Here is a 20,809-nt window from a genome sequence, read left to right on the forward strand (position 1 = left end):
CCGGCCATGAAATACTCGTTTGAACGTTGTTTAAAGCCTTTGAACGAATTTTCGAGGTGAATTTAAATCGTCCCAGAAAAAAATTTTATTCGAACGCGATCGAACGGTCCAGCCTAATTTCATCCCAAAAGATATTTTTTGGGACGAATTTTTCATTTTCATTTTATAGGGACAGTTTTATAGGGACGAACTTGGGACAATTTGTTTTTCATCCCAAAACATATTTTTTTGATGAAATACCAGTCTCTTGGGACGAAAATTTTCGTTCCAAAAGACCTAATTTGTTGTAGTGATCACTGATGTGTCTTAATACAATCTGTTAGTAGTAATTTACATGAAGAGTAATACTACGTATAAGATTTAGGTATATACAAATCTCGTACAAACAAAATGATAGATCCCATTAAATTTTTTTTCCTCACTTTTTTCTCACGTAGAGTTCACCTTTTTATAAGGGATCTATGTGAATCTTGTATAGTTGAAACTTGGTTAAAGCATTGTAAAAACCTTTTTCTCGCATGTCTAAAAAAAACTTAACAGCATATATATTTCAATTAATGAAGAATAAGTTGTGATCAATTCAGTTCAGTCTAATTTTAAATTGAGCCTAACATCCAATCCCCCAACTTTCAAATTTTTAAACTCATTTCAACTCAAAACTTCCTCACATGTGAGATCCACAACCTTTTTTAATTTTTCATAAATAGTATTAAACTCATCTTAATAATCAAACACATTTAAATTTATTTTAGATGAGTTCCACATAACTCACCCTACCTATTCAGTTCATTACTATTCATAAAGAATTCAGTTCAACTCAACATCCAAACGTAATCAAAATAGTTTTTGGAGGTGGTGCAAACTGAGGTGCGTGGCCGCTACACTTAATTATGGAAGTGGTGAAATCCACATTTGGAAGTGAGAATTAAGCATCATGTATGCATGTATTGGATGAAGGGAACTGAAAAATCTAATTTTCAAATACTATTTATTGCAGAATTGATTACCACCAATATTTCACATTATCTTTTCCCCCCTAAAGGAAAAGTTTAACATTCCAAAGAAGAAAAATATGGAGCAGCTTTGAAAATTGTTGAATAATTTTTATTTAATGCCTCTGTACCCCAGCATTTATTACAAATATTATGTACAAAATAGAGAGATACCTTCAAACACACACGCGGACAATAGGAGAGAGCGGCTTTATCCAAAGAGTAAAAAAATCAAAAGATAATGAACGAGAGGCGGCCTGCTAATAAAGAATGAAAAATTTTAAACATAACCTCACACTCTTATACACCATCTAAAAATATATAATTTTATCATTTTATTTTCGTATTTCATAAAATATAAAAGATAAAATATAAAGATAAAAATTAAATCATATAATTTTTAAATGATGTGCAGAGTATAAAACTTTTATATAACACAACTCTTACTTAAAAATATATAATTTTATCATTTTATCTTCACATTTTATGAAATATAAAATATAAAATATGAGAATTAAAGAATAAAATTATATATTTTGAAAGTGGCGCGTAAAATGTTGAATTTTTGTGTAGTGACTCATAAAGAATTGTCAAACTTTTGCATGGATGACGCACTCAACATTTGGAAGGCCATTGTCGATTGGTTAGTGGCAACTTGGTGCATGTTTTTTGTATATATACAGAAGAAAATACCTCATACAAGTTCATCAAGCTCAACCACTTCTCCTAAGAACGGGGCTAAGCTCCATCTCTGCACTCTAGAGATTGATCGATCATGGAGGTCTGGTTCATCATCCTCATCTCTCTCTGTGCCTGTTTTTCCCTAAAATCACTTTTCAGCTTTTTCTCTTCCTCCAAAACCACCAAGAAGAATGTTTCCCAAGGCAATCTCCCGCCGGGACCCCCAACTCTGCCTTTCATAGGAAATCTTCATTTGCTTCCCAAATCCATGGTTGATTTGAGATCTCTCATGTATGATCTCTCCCACAAGTATGGCCCGATTCTCACCGTCTATCTCGGCTCTGAACCCCTCATCTTCATCACCTCCTACACCCTTGCCCACCAAGCCCTTGTTCGACACGGCGCCACCTTTGCAAACCGACCTGCAGTCGTCCCCGTTAGCTCTGTTCTCAGCAACAACCACAAAGATATCGGCGGATCCCCCTTTGGCCCAACCTGGAAAGCCCTCCGTCGTAATCTCATTTCGGAAGTTCTCCACCCGACTTCGTTGAAATCTTACTCTGTTGAACGCAAGCGTGTCTTGGACTCATTGATCAAGGGCTTCCATGAATCTTCCAAGCTCAATCAGCCCGTCCGTCTGCTCGATCATATCCACCCCGCTTTATTTTCCTTGTTCATTCGCATGACTTTCGGAGAACTCAGCGAGACTCAAATCAAAGAAGTTGAAGGAATACAATATCAATTTCTTGTCTCTTACGAGAAGTTCACTGTGCTCGCTACCTGGCCCAGACTGGGGAAGTTGCTTCTCAGAAACCGTTGGAAAAGGTACCTACAATTCTTGAAGAACCAAGATGATGTGATTTTACCATTGATCAGAGCCCGGAAGAAGTTGAGACAAGAGAGAGGCAAGGCATTCGAACAGATTTCTTACATAGATTCCTTACTGGACCTGAAAATACCCGGAGAGAAAGGTAACGTGGAAGAAGCAGATGTTCTGAGCTTGTGCTCGGAGTTAATCAATGCAGGAGGCGACACAAGTACAACGATGCTGCAGTGGGTTTTGGCATATTTAGTGAAACACCCACGAGTTCAATCCAAACTTTTTGCAGAAATCAGCAAGGTGGTGGCAAAAGGAGCGAAAGAAGTTGAGGAAGATGATTTGCACAAGATTCCATATCTGAAAGCAGTGGTTCTCGAGACTCTGAGAATTCACCCTCCAAACACCTTGTTGGTTCCACACACACCCATGGAAGATGTTGAGCTCGGCGGCTACACAATCCCAAAAGACACGAAGGTGAACATCGTGACAGCACTGATCGGGAGAGATCCAAACGTTTGGGAGAATCCCATGGAGTTTAGGCCGGAGAGATTGCTGACTAGTGAAGACATTGGAGAAGAAGTGTCTGATGTAACAGCGTTCAAGATGATGCCCTTTGGTGCTGGGAGAAGGAAGTGTCCCGGGAACAAACTAGGATTGCTTCTCCTCCAGTATTTTGTTTCAAATCTGGTCTGGAATTTTGAGTTCAAAACAGTGGATGGGGAAGGTGTTGATCTTTCAGAAAAGGTAAAGTTCTTGATTGTGATGAAGAATCCAGTGCGTGCCTATATATCTCCAAGAATCAAATAGCTAGACAGATCCAACACTGTTACTTTGAAGAATGAAAATAAGGACCTTTTGTTCCTCATTTGACATCCAGATGATCCGAAAGCTGAAATTCATCCTTTCTCCCTATAACAGGAGCAGGGCTAAATGACTGATCTGATCTGATGATCCCATTGTAGTGATTTCTTTTTCTTTTTGCTTTTGTTCTATGATTATATATGCTTTCTGAGTTTATTATTGATCCGTCTTGTTATTTGTGCTGAAATACAGAGAAATAAATAGCCCATGATGTTAAAGGATAAGCATGTTTTGCGTCTGCATTTTAATGAGCAAATTTTACAAATTACAAGTCCTCCAAGTACATAAACTAAACTGCATCTTCTGAAATAATTTGGCAACTCAACCATTAATTGATACTTGAGTTGCAATTCCAAGCTGTTTAGTTTGTGTTTGAAACCGAACTGGACTTATTTCAACTCATCTCAAATCAATTATTGATCGGACTCATCTCAATCTATTTTATACATTTTAACCTAAAAAGTTAAATCATCTAAATTTTAAAAAATTAAACACATCTCAATAAGATCTACAAAATATTACTATTTATAATTTGGCCCCTGTTTTGTACTGATCTTTCTTTGAAGCCGCCAAGCATTGAACTATCTAATGGTTGAGTGAATTGGTCAATGATATAATGTAATTAAAAAAAATGCAGTTAAAACTCTTGGGAAAAATAAAAGCAAAAAAAATAGTAAAATTGTGTGATCAGTTATTTGTCATCAATATGATTATTTCTTATCAAAATGAGTCTATTATCATAAATAATCATTAATTTTCTTGTAGTGAACTAACTCACCAATTGGAGTTTCCGCAACTGATATGTCTTAAAGCGTGAAATAGGAACCTTAAAAGGATTTTAATGTTAGAAGTTCCTGAAGGAAAATTGCTCACTCTATCTGATTCAAGCAAGTATAATTCCAATAAAACCGTAACATTTCCACCATTTTAAAAGAAAGTTGTAAAATAGATGTAAAAAGTTATTGTGCATTATTTTATTTTCCAAATTAATATCTTTTAAAAAATATTTTTTTAAATTAATTAAATAAATAATTAGAATTTTTGGCGTTATTAGCCTCACGAGTAACGTCGTATACGTGCTGCACTCTGCAGAAGTCTCTAGCATGTTACCATCAGAATACGTGTCCTGATTCCTACTTTTATAGTCGAATTAAGTGTATCGAGATAGATCAATAAAAATAAATTAATAAATTGATATAACTTGATATGATATGTTAAATATATTTTATAATAAAAGTAATCTAATATATCAAATCAAACTATATTAATTTATAAATCTAAGTTTATAAAATACTTTTGTGAGTACAACATTATTTTATTTTGTAATCCCATTTAATAAATAAAATATTAAATAATTTGAACGTGAAATTATAGGCTGGACATATTATTGTATGTGCCTTGCTAGGTATGCGCGAAACTACATAACGGCGCTGAGATGATTTTTTTTATTGAAAAGAAAAATAAAACAATGATAGTTTTTAGAGAAGAATAAAATTTTCTATCTTATGAACATTATTTTCATCTCATTTCGTACCGTTTTATTAAATAGATGTCTTACATGTCTATATTAATATATTTTAATGTGTAAACTCACTTGTAAAAAGACTTTTTCTTATTATATCATAACGAGAGGCTAAGATAGAAATTAGAAAGAGATATCATTGTTGTCTAGTTATGCGCGCTTTAAAGCATCCTCATTGGATTGGCCAAATCCATCTTTGAAATTTAGCCAATATACACTTTTTTGCATTTGTCTATTAATTTGAATTCAATCTCCGCATTAAATTAGCCATTCACTCTCTATATAATAATAAAATATTATTAAATTAATAATTTTTTTTATTTACTTTATTTGTATCACATTTTATAATTCCACCAATTTAATATTAATAATAATTATATTCTAATTAAATTAATATTAAAAAAATCATATTTTCAAATGTCATTTAATGTTAATAACAAAAAATTGAGATTAAACTTATCTAAATTTCTATCTAAATTTCTTATTCACTAACCAAATATCTAGCAACTTACCCATTTCGGTGTCAATAAAAGATCTGCACCTACAAGACCTTTTAAGATCCAACGCTATCTTAAATTACAAAAAACAGAGACATAAATCTGCACTTCCAACATTTGATCAATTAGTATGTTTAGCACTTCCAACATTTGATAAATCTACACTTACCATGTCTAACAACGTACTAGTATTCATGTATATATCTTAATTTCCCTCACGTACATAAAATAACACTACCAGGTGTTTCCATGAACGGGCCACTTCACAGTTTGGACCACCATACATGTTTTAAGCTCAGGGAAAAAGAATACCATCAAGCTAGCAGAAATTATTATTTTAATATTTGGTAAATCAATTGTGGTTCTCTATATTTGGTCAATCACTGTAGCAGAAATCTAAATTATTTTGGAGATGACCAATCCAATGTAGAGTCTTTTTGGTACAAATTATCTAAATTTTAACTAATCTCCTCATTTGGCCAAACCAGTAAAAATGCTCTAATAAGTTAATGTCTAATCAAGAAAAAATAAAATAAAATAACAAATAGCGGTCATTTTCAAGCTCGCGTGTCTATTTTACCCGCGTTGGCTTAGTTGGAAAGTTATTATATCTTTGTCCTTTGAATGTAAGCTAGACTTCTTCACCACCCCACTAATTCCCGGTTTCCGCCGTTGTGCGCCTTTGAAGTCTAAATACATAACCTAGACTTTGTATGGCTGGGGGGGCTTTGGCCCCACCAAATTTTTCAAAATTTGATGAAAATTAAGTTTTAGAATGTGTTTTTATAAAGTAGACTATATAAAAATTAGTATTTGACCCTTCCAAAATTATTTTTTTTTAACTTGACCAGGATAGAGAGAATGTAAGGTTTTAAATTTTTTTTTTTAATGTTTCTAGATGCCATTCTGTTTTGATTATATATTTTTTATTTTTTTAATAAACCACATGGCATATTGGAGCTACATCAATATGACAAGATGAAAAATATAACAGATTGACATTTGTTTTTTCAACTCATGTTCATGACGCCCTACAAACAATCATGTATTTTGTTTCAACTTCGACATGATATTCGGATCCTTTTATAGAATGATATGCAATTAAAATTATTTGAATTTGGTTATGAGAAATGTTACTTATCATCCCGGTACACCAGACACCAATATATAATTTATCAATTTTGTTATTCTATTTAAACACATATATTTACACACCAATAGTGTGTGTTTAAATAGAAGGATAAAAATGACAAATCACATAGTGTGTGGTGTAGGAGAAGATAAGTAAAAATTTTTAATCAGAATATAGAAACAAGACCCAGATTTCCTATGACCTTCTAACAATTGAACATAAATATATTTTTTCAACAAAATCAGATACCAGAAACTTGTGATATTAAGGTGCACTTGAAGTAAGTAATCAATAACTTGCTATTCTCCCGACATAAAATAGCTAATTGTTTCATTATCATGAACACCCCTATTGTGGCGCCCCCAATCCCCCTTATATAAATACACAGGGATCGAGACGCCAGGATGGTGACAACACGGTCACACATCCCAACGAAGTGCCAGTGTGTGTACATGCAACAGTGTACAAATATAATAACGCAGCGGATAGTCAACTAAGTACCAGAATTTAAATACAAATATTTAAAACAATTTATCTTTAAAAAATTATACAGTCATCCCAAATATAATACAAAAGGTGAATACATAAACTGATAAAAACACATAACTCACTAAACAGGAGCAATCCCAGATCACTCCTCCAACGGAGCCAAGCTAAGGCTCGTCATCACCATCTGCATCAAAATCTGCGATACCATAAAATGGTACCACAGGTAAGTATAAACCAAACAACTCTCGGGATAAAAATACATTAATGCAACCAACAATATAGCAAAATACAGTTAACCATAAAATACCATTTTTTCCCAGAAAAATGATTATTTCCAACACACGCCAAAAATCCCATTTTGGCCCAAAATATCCGTAACACATTTTCCCATAAAATGATTCACACAAACAATCCAATTATCGGACACTGTAGGCGGGAATCGCAGGCGGGACTCTACCACCGTCCCTACTTACCACCATCCCTACCGCGTGCACCGTAGGCGGGAATCACAGGCGGGACACAACCACCATCCCTGCTTACCACCATCCCTAACGCGTGCACCGTAGGCGGGAATCACAGGCGGGACTCTACCACCATCCCTGCTTACCACCATCCCTACAGTTCCTTTACACACAATAAATACTTAACAGAGCACTGTAGGCGGGAATCACAGGCGGGACACAACCACCATCCCTGCTTACCACCATCCCTACAGTCTCTTTCCTTTTACTCACATGAAAATCCAAATCCAATAAATACATAAACATGTATGCAATACACGAAAACCCAGTTTTCTTTACAAACATGATCATGCATGCAATATGCGATGTACGTGAACAAGTCATAACCAACAACCACAATTCACAATGCAAACAAACACAACTCCGTCCACAATCCATCCAACCCCCGAAACTCCTCGGACTCAGTCCGGCAAAACAACCCAATTCACAGATAATATGCGTTAGTGCAAAAATATATTTAAATCACGAAAGTTCTTTAAGGAAAATACTTACAGTGCAATATAATAATTTCCGGAGGATCTCGAAGTTGCAAGTGGTGATTTCTGAGCAACACCACAGTGTAAAATACACTGTGGCCGTGGGTCACAATTACCAACTTTTCAACGAGGACAAACGAAGACCCAAGATTGATAGGGTAGGGCCTAGGGAGGTCGGTGAAGCCAATGGTGGCGGTGGTTTGCCGTGGGTGGCGGCGGAATGGGCGGTAGAAGACCAAAATGCCCAAATCGGAAATGTAGTTGGTGGAGCTTCACCGGTGACGGATCGGAGGTGGGGTTGGGTCCAATGGGTTGCCAAGAGGTCGGGGATGAAGTGGTAGGAAGATGGTGGCCAATGGTGGTGCGACGGCGGCGCAACGGCGGAAGGAGTGCCGCGGCTTCGAAGAGCTACTGGTGGTTAACGGCGGCACGGATGGAGGTGAGATTGGTGGGGTGAGGTCGCCGGCGGCTGGGGAAGCTAATGGGCTGGGCGGTGAGGGCCACCGCCGGCTCACGGCGGCGCTGGCGTGAAGGTGGCCCGCGGCTTCGTGGGGGGCGTGTGGGCTACCGGCGGCGAGGTAGGGGCTGAGGTTTGGGAGGTGAGGTCGCCGGAGGGAGGGGGAGCTGGTCGGCTGGGCGGTGTCGCGCACGGCGGCGCGACGGCGGCGCTGGGAGGAGACGATGGAAACGGGCGGAGGAGAGGAGAGAGAGAGATCGCGCGGGAAGGAGAGGAAATGAGGAAAAAAAAAAGAAAAGAAAGAAAAGAAAAAGGAAGGAAAGAAAAAATGGAGGAAAAGAAATGAGGTCCAATCCTCATAACTTGGGTCACAAAAAGATCCAACGGAGACGATTTTAAAACCACAAGTTAAATAAAATAATTTAAACGTAATGGTAAAGTCAAATTGAAATAATTAAATCCCACAGTAATTAATTTAAATATTAAAAGCAATTTAAATGCATAATAATAAATAAATATTTGGAAAGCACAAAAAAATAATTTTCACCAAATAAAAATCATAGAAATAAACTTACTAAAAATCCAACCAATTTTAAAATAAGAGGATAAATTTTTGAACAATCAAAAATAATCCTTCAGTAAAAATACACTGAAATACGGGGTGTTACATCCTCCCCCCCTTAAAATAAAATTTCGTCCTCGAAATTTGTAGGGCCAATCATCACTCTAAAGCAGGATACCAAATACAACCAGAACACTCTTAAGAAAATCACACAACCTCCAACACCCAACGGGCATGGATACAACTTGCATAACTTTCCAAAACCCAAGAATAAACCACACATGGCATCCATTACGAAAGGTAAGATTAGACCCATACCTGCCGTAACTCCAGCGTCCTGAGTCCCTGGAATCTCGTCGCCAGCACTACCAGGAGTCACTGCATACACCCGAGCCTGAACTAGTTGCCTCTGATTAGTCCTACCACCGCGATGACCACCCTGATTTCCTTGGGTCCAATTAGGGCACTCACGAGCAAAGTGTCCTGTCTGACCACACTCAAAGCACTGGTTCCAACCCTGACGACACTCGCCCTCGTGGGCTCTATTACATCTACCACAAACTGGAGCTCGGCCCCCAATACGTATACCGGAAGCTGCCTGCGCTCTGGCCCCGATCCTTTGCACAAATTTCTGTGGCGACCCGGAGCTGCTCCCTTCACCATCAACGTTCAGTCGCTTCTTACCCGGAGGGGAATCTACCACAGCACCTCGCTCTCGCTCAGCAATTGAGGCCACATTGACCAACCTCTGAAAGTTCTGGATTTCCAAGCATGCGACCTGCCTGCGGATTTGAGGGCGCAATCCTTCTTGGAAACGTTCAGCCCGCATCTCTTCCGTAGCAATGAGGTGAGGAGCAAACCGCCCAAGCTCCATAAATTTCCTTGCATACTGCTCGACAGTCATGTCTCCTTGAACCAAATTATTGAAATCCCGAGCCAATTGCCGTCTCACCGAAACAGGAAAGAATCGATCATCAAATTCTTTCTTAAAACGCTGCCAAGACACAGCAGCCAAGGATCCCAACTCCATCTCTAAAAGTGACCGCTTGGTCTCCCACCAATTCGCCGCTTCACCTTGCAGCATATAGCTCCCATATAATGCCCTCTGGGCCTCAGTGCATCCACAGACTTCAAACGTTCTTTCCAGATCTTGAATCCACCTTCTAGCCCGTAATGGATCCTCTTCACCAGAAAAAGCAGGGGTCCTACGCGCTAAGAAGCGCTCATAGGTGCACCCGGCCTGCATCGCCCTGAACTGCTCTCCTTGCTGTGGACGAAAATTCTGCTGAAGAAACTCCGTCATCCTATTCAACGCCCTCGCCATGGCATAATTTCCATCACCCCTCGGTAATTCATCCTCGGGCTCATTAGCTTGCCTTCTTGGTCGTACCATTTTCCTGCCATAGCGTAACCCTTAACCCCACTATCAGTTTAAAACAAACTAAAAAATATAATTATAGTAAAATAAATTAAAATACAACCATATCACATAAAATAAAATAAAACCAACAAAATAAAATATCATAAGATAAAAGGAATAAAACAAATGAAATAGTACACAAGAAAATAATTGAAACAAGTAAAATTGCCTGCCATATAATAAAATAACTAAATAAACTAAAATAACAAAAATAAGATAAATAACAAACAATTAACGTACAATTAAAATAAATAAATTAAAATAATGTACTCCCAACAAAATAATTTCAAATCAAAATTTTAAAATTTTCTGGTACTACACCTATGGGACATGTGGTTTTACCCAGAGCCGAACTGCTCTGATACCACCTGTGGCGCCCCCAATCCCCCTTATATAAATACACAGGGATCGAGACGCCAGGATGGTGACAACACGGTCACACATCCCAACGAAGTGCCAGTGTGTGTACATGCAACAGTGTACAAATATAATAACGCAGCGGATAGTCAACTAAGTACCAGAATTTAAATACAAATATTTAAAACAATTTATCTTTAAAAAATTATACAGTCATCCCAAATATAATACAAAAGGTGAATACATAAACTGATAAAAACACATAACTCACTAAACAGGAGCAATCCCAGATCACTCCACCAACGGAGCCAAGCTAAGGCTCGTCATCACCATCTGCATCAAAATCTGCGATACCATAAAATGGTACCACAGGTAAGTATAAACCAAACAACTCTCGGGATAAAAATACATTAATGCAACCAACAATATAGCAAAATACAGTTAACCATAAAATACCATTTTTTCCCAGAAAAATGATTATTTCCAACACACGCCAAAAATCCCATTTTGGCCCAAAATATCCGTAACACATTTTCCCATAAAATGATTCACACAAACAATCCAATTATCGGACACTGTAGGCGGGAATCGCAGGCGGGACTCTACCACCGTCCCTGCTTACCATCATCCCTACCGCGTGCACCGTAGGCGGGAATCACAGGCGGGACACAACCACCATCCCTGCTTACCACCATCCCTAACGCGTGCACCGTAGGCGGGAATCACAGGCGGGACTCTACCACCATCCCTGCTTACCACCATCCCTACAGTTCCTTTACACACAATAAATACTTAACAGAGCACTGTAGGCGGGAATCACAGGCGGGACACAACCACCATCCCTGCTTACCACCATCCCTACAGTCTCTTTCCTTTTACTCACATGAAAATCCAAATCCAATAAATACATAAACATGTATGCAATACACGAAAACCCAGTTTTCTTTACAAACATGATCATGCATGCAATATGCGATGTACGTGAACAAGTCATAACCAACAACCACAATTCACAATGCAAACAAACACAACTCCGTCCACAATCCATCCAACCCCCGAAACTCCTCGGACTCAGTCCGGCAAAACAACCCAATTCACAGATAATATGCGTTAGTGCAAAAATATATTTAAATCACGAAAGTTCTTTAAGGAAAATACTTACAGTGCAATATAATAATTTCCGGAGGATCTCGAAGTTGCAAGTGGTGATTTCTGAGCAACACCACAGTGTAAAATACACTATGGCCGTGGGTCACAATTACCAACTTTTCAACGAGGACAAACGAAGACCCAAGATTGATAGGGTAGGGCCTAGGGAGGTCGGTGAAGCCAATGGTGGCGGTGGTTTGCCGTGGGTGGCGGCGGAATGGGCGGTAGAAGACCAAAATGCCCAAATCGGAAATGTAGTTGGTGGAGCTTCACCGGTGACGGATCGGAGGTGGGGTTGGGTCCAATGGGTTGCCAAGAGGTCGGGGATGAAGTGGTAGGAAGATGGTGGCCAATGGTGGTGCGACGGCGGCGCAACGGCGGAAGGAGTGCCGCGGCTTCGAAGAGCTACTGGTGGTTAACGGCGGCACGGATGGAGGTGAGATTGGTGGGGTGAGGTCGCCGGCGGCTGGGGAAGCTAATGGGCTGGGCGGTGAGGGCCACCGCCGGCTCACGGCGGCGCTGGCGTGAAGGTGGCCCGCGGCTTCGTGGGGGGCGTGTGGGCTACCGGCGGCGAGGTAGGGGCTGAGGTTTGGGAGGTGAGGTCGCCGGAGGGAGGGGGAGCTGGTCGGCTGGGCGATGTCGCGCACGGCGGCGCGACGGCGGCGCTGGGAGGAGACGATGGAAACGGGCGGAGGAGAGGAGAGAGAGAGATCGCGCGGGAAGGAGAGGAAATGAGGAAAAAAAAAGAAAAGAAAGAAAAGAAAAAGGAAGGAAAGAAAAAATGGAGGAAAAGAAAAGAGGTCCAATCCTCATAACTTGGGTCACAAAAAGATCCAACGGAGACGATTTTAAAACCACAAGTTAAATAAAATAATTTAAACGTAATGGTAAAGTCAAATTGAAATAATTAAATCCCACAGTAATTAATTTAAATATTAAAAGCAATTTAAATGCATAATAATAAATAAATATTTGGAAAGCACAAAAAAATAATTTTCACCAAATAAAAATCATAGAAATAAACTTACTAAAAATCCAACCAATTTTAAAATAAGAGGATAAATTTTTGAACAATCAAAAATAATCCTTCAGTAAAAATACACTGAAATACGGGGTGTTACACCTATTCAGTTTCTTAGTAATTCAATTTAGCACCTCGAGTTCTCCATTTTGTGAATAAATTCATCTTATATTTATTTTTATGTAGGCCATGGTTCGAAAGTGAGATGAGTTGAAAACATGTTATCTCGTTTCAAAATTATTCATATTTTCCTTTCCAAACATCACTTAAATACAAAACACTTTTCAATTTTAAATCTCCAATTTTTTATCTAATCATTACCTAATTATTACAATTTTTCTAAAGTTTCAATCAAAACACAAAAAATAATTTTTCAAATTTCAAAATAAAATTTGAAAAATTATATCAACAAATTATATTCAAATAATTTTTTAATTTTATAATATTTATATTTAACTTTTTCTCTTATATTTTTCAAAATCTAATAAAACATCTTAAATTAAACCATTTCACTACTATTGATCATAGAATTCTCATATGATCTCATTTACCCAAAACATGCACTTAAACACTCACTGTACACTCGCAACAAATTGTTTATCACCCATTTAATGCGAACTATTTATTTTAGAAGAAACTTTTTATTGATACTAAGATGAAAGAGAGATAATATTTGTTGTCTTTGTGGCGCCAACGACCCCCATGTACAGAAAACTCGGGAATCGAGATGCCCGTATGATGACAACAGGGTTACGCATCTCAACGATAGTGCCAAGTGTATGTATATGCAACAGTGTACAATAAATAACGCAGCGAGTAATTAAGTCGACTAAGTACCAGAATGATTTAATACAAATTTACATAAGTAAAATGTTTAAAGAGAGTTGTACAGTTATCCCAAAATAAAATATAATACAAGTACAAATAGAATTACGAGTGTTCCTATATCACTCCTCCGGGGAAGCCGAGTCCTCATGCTTGCCCTCAGCATCATCTGCATAGAAATCAACGTTACCATAAACAGTACCGCATATAAGTATAATCCAAACAACCCTCGAGAATAAAAATGCATTAATATAGCCAACAATTATGCATGCATATTATGAAATATGCATTATGCCCAAAACATCATTTTTCCTGAAAATGAATATTTTTCAACACACTCCAAAATCCCATTTGGCCGCAAAACATATCCATAAAAACATTTCCTGCTATTTTCCCAGAAAATGGTCTAAATTAATAATCCATCATTTTCCAGGAAAATGATTCACATAAAATCATTTTATCCAACACACACTATTTTTCTAGAAAACGGCCCATTAATCTATTTTTACCGTATGCACCATGATCTTCCCTAGGGATCATTCGCACACCCTAGCTCCCATCGTCACACCACGGGTAACGACCGTGTGAGTGACTTCGTAACGAGCGATGCCCGGTTCCGCGCGCGCCCAGCTCATTCATGGCCAAGCATCCTCTAACCCCTGCTAGCAGAGAGATCACAGAGTCGGCACGAGAGCGTTACCATTACATCCAATCCCGTTGTCATCCAGCGACAACCTAAGGGACGTCACTCAGTATATTCCACTCCCGTGTGACCAGATGAGCTCCACCGAGATAATGTCCCATCTCGGCTTGGGGTCGTGATACACACACACCTAAAATCCATTTCTCACATGAAAACTCATTTTTCATAAAATACACATGAACATGTATGCAATCATACGAAAACTCAGTTTTCATTTATAAACATGAACATGCATGCAAATATCCCATTTACATGAAACGACACAATATCCAACAACCAACAATTCACAACACAATCCAATCACACAAACAACTCCATCGTCCAATCCATCTGACCCCCTACTCCTCGGACTCAGTTCGACACAACCAACCAAATCACAATAAAAATGAGTTAGTGTATAAATACATTTAAATCATGAAAGTTCTTTGGAAAAATACTTGTAATACTATAGTATAATTTTTGAAGGATCACGGAGGTGCAAGAGGTGGTGACACAGCAACAGAATAGTGCAAAATGCACTAGGTCGTGGGTCTTAAAAATCCACTTTTGAACAGGGACAAACTAAGACTCGCGATTACTAGGGAAGGGCTTAGGGATGTCGGTAAAACTAGTGGTTGTGATGGTTGGCCATGGGTGGCGACATGGGAGGTGTTTGGAGGCCAAAAAGCTCAAAACTGAAATGTGAATGGTAGAGCTTTAACGGTGGTGGATCGGAGCTGGGGATGGGTGGTTTAGGTTGTTGGGAGGTCAAGGATGATGCGGTGAAGAGATGGTGGCTGGAGGTGGCGCTACAGCGGTGCATGGACGCAAGGAATGCCGCGGCTTGAGGCCGAGCGCAAGGGTTAATGGTGGCGTAGGAGGAGCTGAAAACACAGGAGGTGGTTTCCTGCCAGTGAGGAAGAGAATGGGAGGGGCGGTGACGGACATGATGGTGCACGGCGGAAGTGAGTGGAGGACGATGCAATGGACGGGGGGAAGAGAAGGAAACCGTGCGGGAGAGAAGAAAAAAGGAAGAAAAGAAAAAAAGGAAAAGAAAAAAAAAATTTGAGGGAAAGAAATGAGGTCCAATCCTCACATCTTGGGTCACAAAAATGATCCAACGAAAAGGATTTCAAAACAGCAAGTTAAATAAAATAATTTAAACGTAGTGATTAAATTAAAAGAAAATAATTAAATTCAACAATAAATTTATTTAAAGTAAATAGCAATTTAAATGGATAACAAAAATTATTATTAAGGAAACATATCAAATTAATTTTCACAAATTAAAAATCATAAAAATAAACCAACTAAAAATCCAACAAATTTAAAGCAAGAGAATAAATTTTAAATTAATAAAAATAATCATTCAATTGAAAATACACTAAAATGCGGGGTGTTACAGTCTTAGAGTGTGAAAGTCTTGCACACTTTCTTTTAAAAAATGGATAAATATAAGACCCTTTTGAAAAAAATAATTTTTTAATGATGGACCGCATAATTTTTTAAAGGGAGTATCCTACATTTACACACGCTAAGATAGAACCTAACATTACTGATTTATAGTAAAAGAAAGTAAATGTTTACACTAGCTTGAAAGCACTGCTACTGTATATGTTGGGCCAATACTCAAATCCACCCTTTCTTTATCTTGGGCCAGAAGGCTAGTATCTTCTACTGTATATGTTTATGCTTGAGAGCGCTGCTATCTATGCAGAATCACTTACACGAATTTTGCACACAGTCTAAAATATAATATACCTAAGGATAAACCACCTGCCCGAGTTGGACAAATGAAAGGTCCATCCAAACATGGGCTCCCAGACAACCCAATCGGTGTGGGCACCGATTCCGAAACAAGGTTTGGCCCAACTAATGAAAATCCATGAATTAGAAAATCGAGATCAACTCCAATCGCCTTCAAAAATATATTTTAGTGGTCTTCCAACCTGAATATTTTCTTCTGATTATTCTTGGTGTTTTGTTTAGGTGGCATGATCTCACACTCTGATTTCTTTCACAATCCATCTCATGATTCTTTTTAGTGCCAAATGTCCAATAATATTCACAAAGTGTGGCTAAAATCTTGCCAAGTGTCCAAACAAAACTTTTCTAACCGAATTTGTACATTTCACACTGTAATTTTGAAAACACTGCACTTTTTGCTATTCACTCCAGGAAAAGTGAAAATAAACTTTGTACTGAAAAATCTTAAACATATACACTAAACTAACTGTGCAATTCGTTTATTGAAATTCAACCCCGAAGTACATCGAAATAAACAAAACACGTTTTCGAGTAAGCATTTCATTTGAAAAATGAAAATGAGATTATTGTGCTATAAAATCCTAAATAAACAACTGAGTCTAATGACACAGACCATATGTCATTCTGACATTTTCAACTATCTCAAATAAATAAAATCGCGTTTTTGGCACTATAATACTCACTATGCTAATAGATTAAAACCTATGTAATTGGTCGATTCGTGAAAACTTACTAAGTTTTCATGAGGTTCCTAAAACTTATAGAAATCTCATCATTGAATTTCTAACGGGATGTTACAACTGTGGCATATAACCTTTATTCAGGATGTCCTGGATTTCCTTAACGAAGCCCGAAGTAGCCTTTAGACAACAATTAACAATATAGATACGAGCCTCTAGAGTGAACTCATCCTTTATGGGGTCAGGCTCTTGAGCGGAGTCTTCAGATTCTGTCACAACTTCTACCATTTCCCACCAGGAATGGTAGTGGAAGATAATATAAGCATGCAGAGGCAAACCATGCAAATGAATGCATGGACATGTACTTGACGCAAAAACTTGTTTCATGCTTGTGCTCTTTTCAAAGTCATTGACCGCGTATCCTTGTAACAGATTCTTCAAAAATAGTGAACTTATAACCATATAACCAAGTAACAGTATAACCAAATAATAGAGTGTCATTTCTTATTATTCTCTTATAACCTTTTCAATATAACAATGTGGGTGGATACCTTACTGCTTCTGTGGGTTCATTGCTAGTTACCGCATCACATAATTGGCCCTCTTGACCAGCTGTGAGTACGTCGGAGTTCATCAAACACAGCAGTTCGTAATTTGCCTTTATCGTGGTTTTGATGTGGCGCACCCATTAGCATTAGGCGCTACTTCACTCTGTAATCATTTAAGAAGGACCCATTTGAAGTCTTTTGATTGTTTTCCGTCAACCCAAGGGTTACCACTCCAATTTAAGTACTCCAGAATGGACAGAAGAGTTTCACTAGGATATTTTTCCCATCCTAACAGTTGGAGTCATGACAAAATATGTATACCCTTTCTTTTTCAAAACACAACCCGAAATGCATGTGACTTGTTATTGTGACAAAGCTCGTTTTCCTTAAATGTAAGACCCAAAAATGTACGCCATGAATGGTGTAACTTTTATGTAAGGAAATCATGTATTCATGCCATGTGTCGAAGTGCATCACCTTTATGGTTTGAAAGAATTAGAATATGCAATATTCTTGTACAAATAAAACAATGTGTAAAAGCTCAACCAAGACATACAATGTTACTCGAAATCCAAACATGGCATTTTAGTCTACAAACAACAATTGAGCAAGGCATAAATGGACATGGTCGAAACCTAGCATACTTCAAACAACAATTCCATAATCAAGTTTAATTAATAACATGCAAAGTTTACATGTTGCATGTGAACATTATCCAACGGTAGGTTAGAAGTTAACTTGCAAATATTCCGAAGCAAAGAAATACTAATGATCAAGCAAACTGAAAATTTATTATTTAAATCATTAGACTTATTGAAACCAATGAAACCCTAATCCAAGAATGTGTCTGTGGTGTGCTAGGGTTTACTTTAGTTGTTTCTAAGTTTCAAATCTTACTCCGTGTGACCTTTCATGATCTTGGACCTTAAGGGAAAAACCTAGGACGAGTGGTAGTTGTACCTCCTTCAAAGATTCAGTTTTTGCAAACCTAGTGGTTGCAAATACATGTGAGGTATGTGTGTGAAGATTGCAGGCCGTGCATGTGGGCATCCATCTCTATGGTCGAAACCTCATTAGATGGAAATCACTACTTCATAGGTACTTGCTGGTACTTGTACGTTTTCTCTCTATTCTTGATGAGATGTATTTGCTATTTTTAGTAGTTTTGGGACTGACTTTCAGCATGTAAATGGTTGTTGAATTTTTTTGTCATTTGGACAGGTTTTCAGCAGGTAATTCTTGGATTTCCAATTTTTGTGTTGTTTTTCAACTTGTAAATGCATGTTGGGATTTAAATGTTTACTCTCCATTCATGCTAACTTGCATTTGATGCTTTTATTATTTTTGGGATTTATTGATTTTTCAACATGTAAATGGTTGCTGGATTTTTTTGTCTTTGGACTGTTTTCAACATGAAAAATGGTTGCTATAATGCTTGCTATTTTTTTGTTAAAAAGAAGTGCCATCATTTTATGAAAAGAGTACACATAATTTTAATGTATTTGTTGATGTAATGTCGAGTTGTGGTTGCTGGACTTCTTGCCTTTGAACTGATTTCAGCTTGTAAATGATTCGATAATACTTACTGGAATTTTGGTTTGAAAATGAATGCCTCATTTCCAAGCAATGTGTGTGTATGTGTTTCAAATAAATAGGTTTTATGTGGGTTTGTGAGTATCACAACCCCAAGTCGAGATGGGACATTATCTTGGTAGAGCTGCATTGGTCACTTAGGAGAGTATAATATGTAAGTTGTCGCTGGGTGATTGACGAGCTCTGGCGAATTAGTAATGCTCTCGGATTGAAGCAATGGCCTTTCTAATGGAGAAAGCTAGAGGACAACATGGTCAAGGACAGGCATGAAGCCAAGTTTCACTTGGAACGAAGTCACATTCATGGTCGCTATCCGTGGTGTGGTGAAGGGAACCTTGGTGTGTGGATGACCCAGTTAGGAGAGACTATGGTGCATACATTAATAACTTAGATATTTTAAAACTGGATTTTGTGTCTATTTTCAACTTTCTCAAAAATTGTGTTAAGTGCTTCAAGTTTTGTTACATTGTAAGCCCTTGTGTGAAGTTTGACACTTGCTAGGAAATCTTAAATTTAAGTATTTAAATCAAGCATAATCTTTTATTGCATCAACTACTTGCATAACTTCATTTCCATTGGCATGCATCTTTGAGTTTTGTCTTAGTTTCACTTACTAAGGTTTTCCAAAATCTCACCCTAGTAGTCTCACTATGGTCCCTCTCTTCAGAACTGTAGATTTTGATGCAAATGGATTCTAGTAGTTATGGACTAGGAGATTTTGTGCAATCAGAATATTGAGAATCGGGACCTTTTTTCGTTTGTCATGTAGTTGCGTTCTAATTTCTTATTGAAATAGATGACTGTATTAATTTATTTAACACACATTATGGAGACAATTGACTTATTTTTCAGGTACTCTTACTTTAGAATTATTTATGACCCTTTTATTTTTTCGCTGTGAATCAATTGTTGTGACGCCCCTAGTGCCCACTTGAGATTTGGACGGAGACTGAAGTGTTAGGGCATGCAACTCAATGTTACACACATCTCGTTCATGACAATTAACATGCAATGCACCTAGCATGTTTGTTGCACTATGCAATAATCGCAACGAAAAAGCTCATTTCTAAGTAAAGTTTTGAGCAATTAAAGTTTGGTACCAATAAAGTAACTATTAATCCCAAAATAGTTGTTTAAAATATCTCACAATTCAAAGCAAAGGGTTCAAACCACAACTCCTGATACCAAGTTCACAAAATTCATCAAAATGAATTATCATTTTATAAGACATGGGCCCCGGATAGTTATAACTCAAATCTTTGTGTGACCTCTTGAGCTTCCAATATAATAATTTTTTTAAAAAAGTTAAAGAATTTTGTTTCATACATGTCTTTTGAAAAAGGTTAAGTGCATAAGTCAAGTTTTCAGTCATGTCATGTGTGAAGTATATGTTCACGCATGCATTCCACGATTTGCCACTTATATGCTTATGTTAATCATTATTTGTTGTGTGCTTACTTGCTGATATTTTTTAGAAAATCCTCATCAAGGATATTTTTCAGAAAATTAACTTATTGAACTTCTTCTAAATCCTGAGGTTGCTTGCAAGTATTAAAGATATTCAGTTCCAATGTCATGTTTCCAAAACTCAATATCAAAATTCCATTTGTACAATTAATTAATGCATCTCCTCACACCTAAGTGTTGCTTCTTTTGGTTCTTTGTTAAAGAACTTACCATTACACATAATCTCAACAAATTGTCTCATTTCTTGTTGTAAATCCTCATAGAAAAAACTTATGACCCTCCAATTCTCA

The 20,809-nt window shown here is 37.6% G+C and overlaps 1 protein-coding gene across 3 annotated transcripts in view; it reads left to right on the forward strand.

The window, feature by feature from the left end:
• The window catches only part of LOC121256620 (cytochrome P450 89A2-like), a 5,003-nt gene extending 1,462 nt beyond the window's left edge, over nt 1-3,541 (forward strand). Inside the window, exons 3-4 of one of the 3 annotated variants that reach the window (XR_005939035.1) lie at nt 1,717-3,369; nt 3,440-3,541. Coding sequence is in view for 2 of the 3 variants with exons in the window: in XM_041157462.1 (XP_041013396.1) it covers nt 1,768-3,300 (1,533 nt within the window). In the remaining variant the exon portion in view is untranslated. Of the gene's footprint in view, nt 1-422; nt 516-1,701 lie in introns of those variants that run through there. The other 2 variants (XM_041157463.1, XM_041157462.1) reach the window with 2 other exon arrangements.
• Nucleotides 3,542-20,809: the final 17,268 nt, after the last annotated feature.

This window comes from Juglans microcarpa x Juglans regia, chromosome 3D (genome assembly GCF_004785595.1).
Source record: "Juglans microcarpa x Juglans regia isolate MS1-56 chromosome 3D, Jm3101_v1.0, whole genome shotgun sequence".
Lineage (NCBI taxonomy): Eukaryota > Viridiplantae > Streptophyta > Magnoliopsida > Fagales > Juglandaceae > Juglans > Juglans microcarpa x Juglans regia.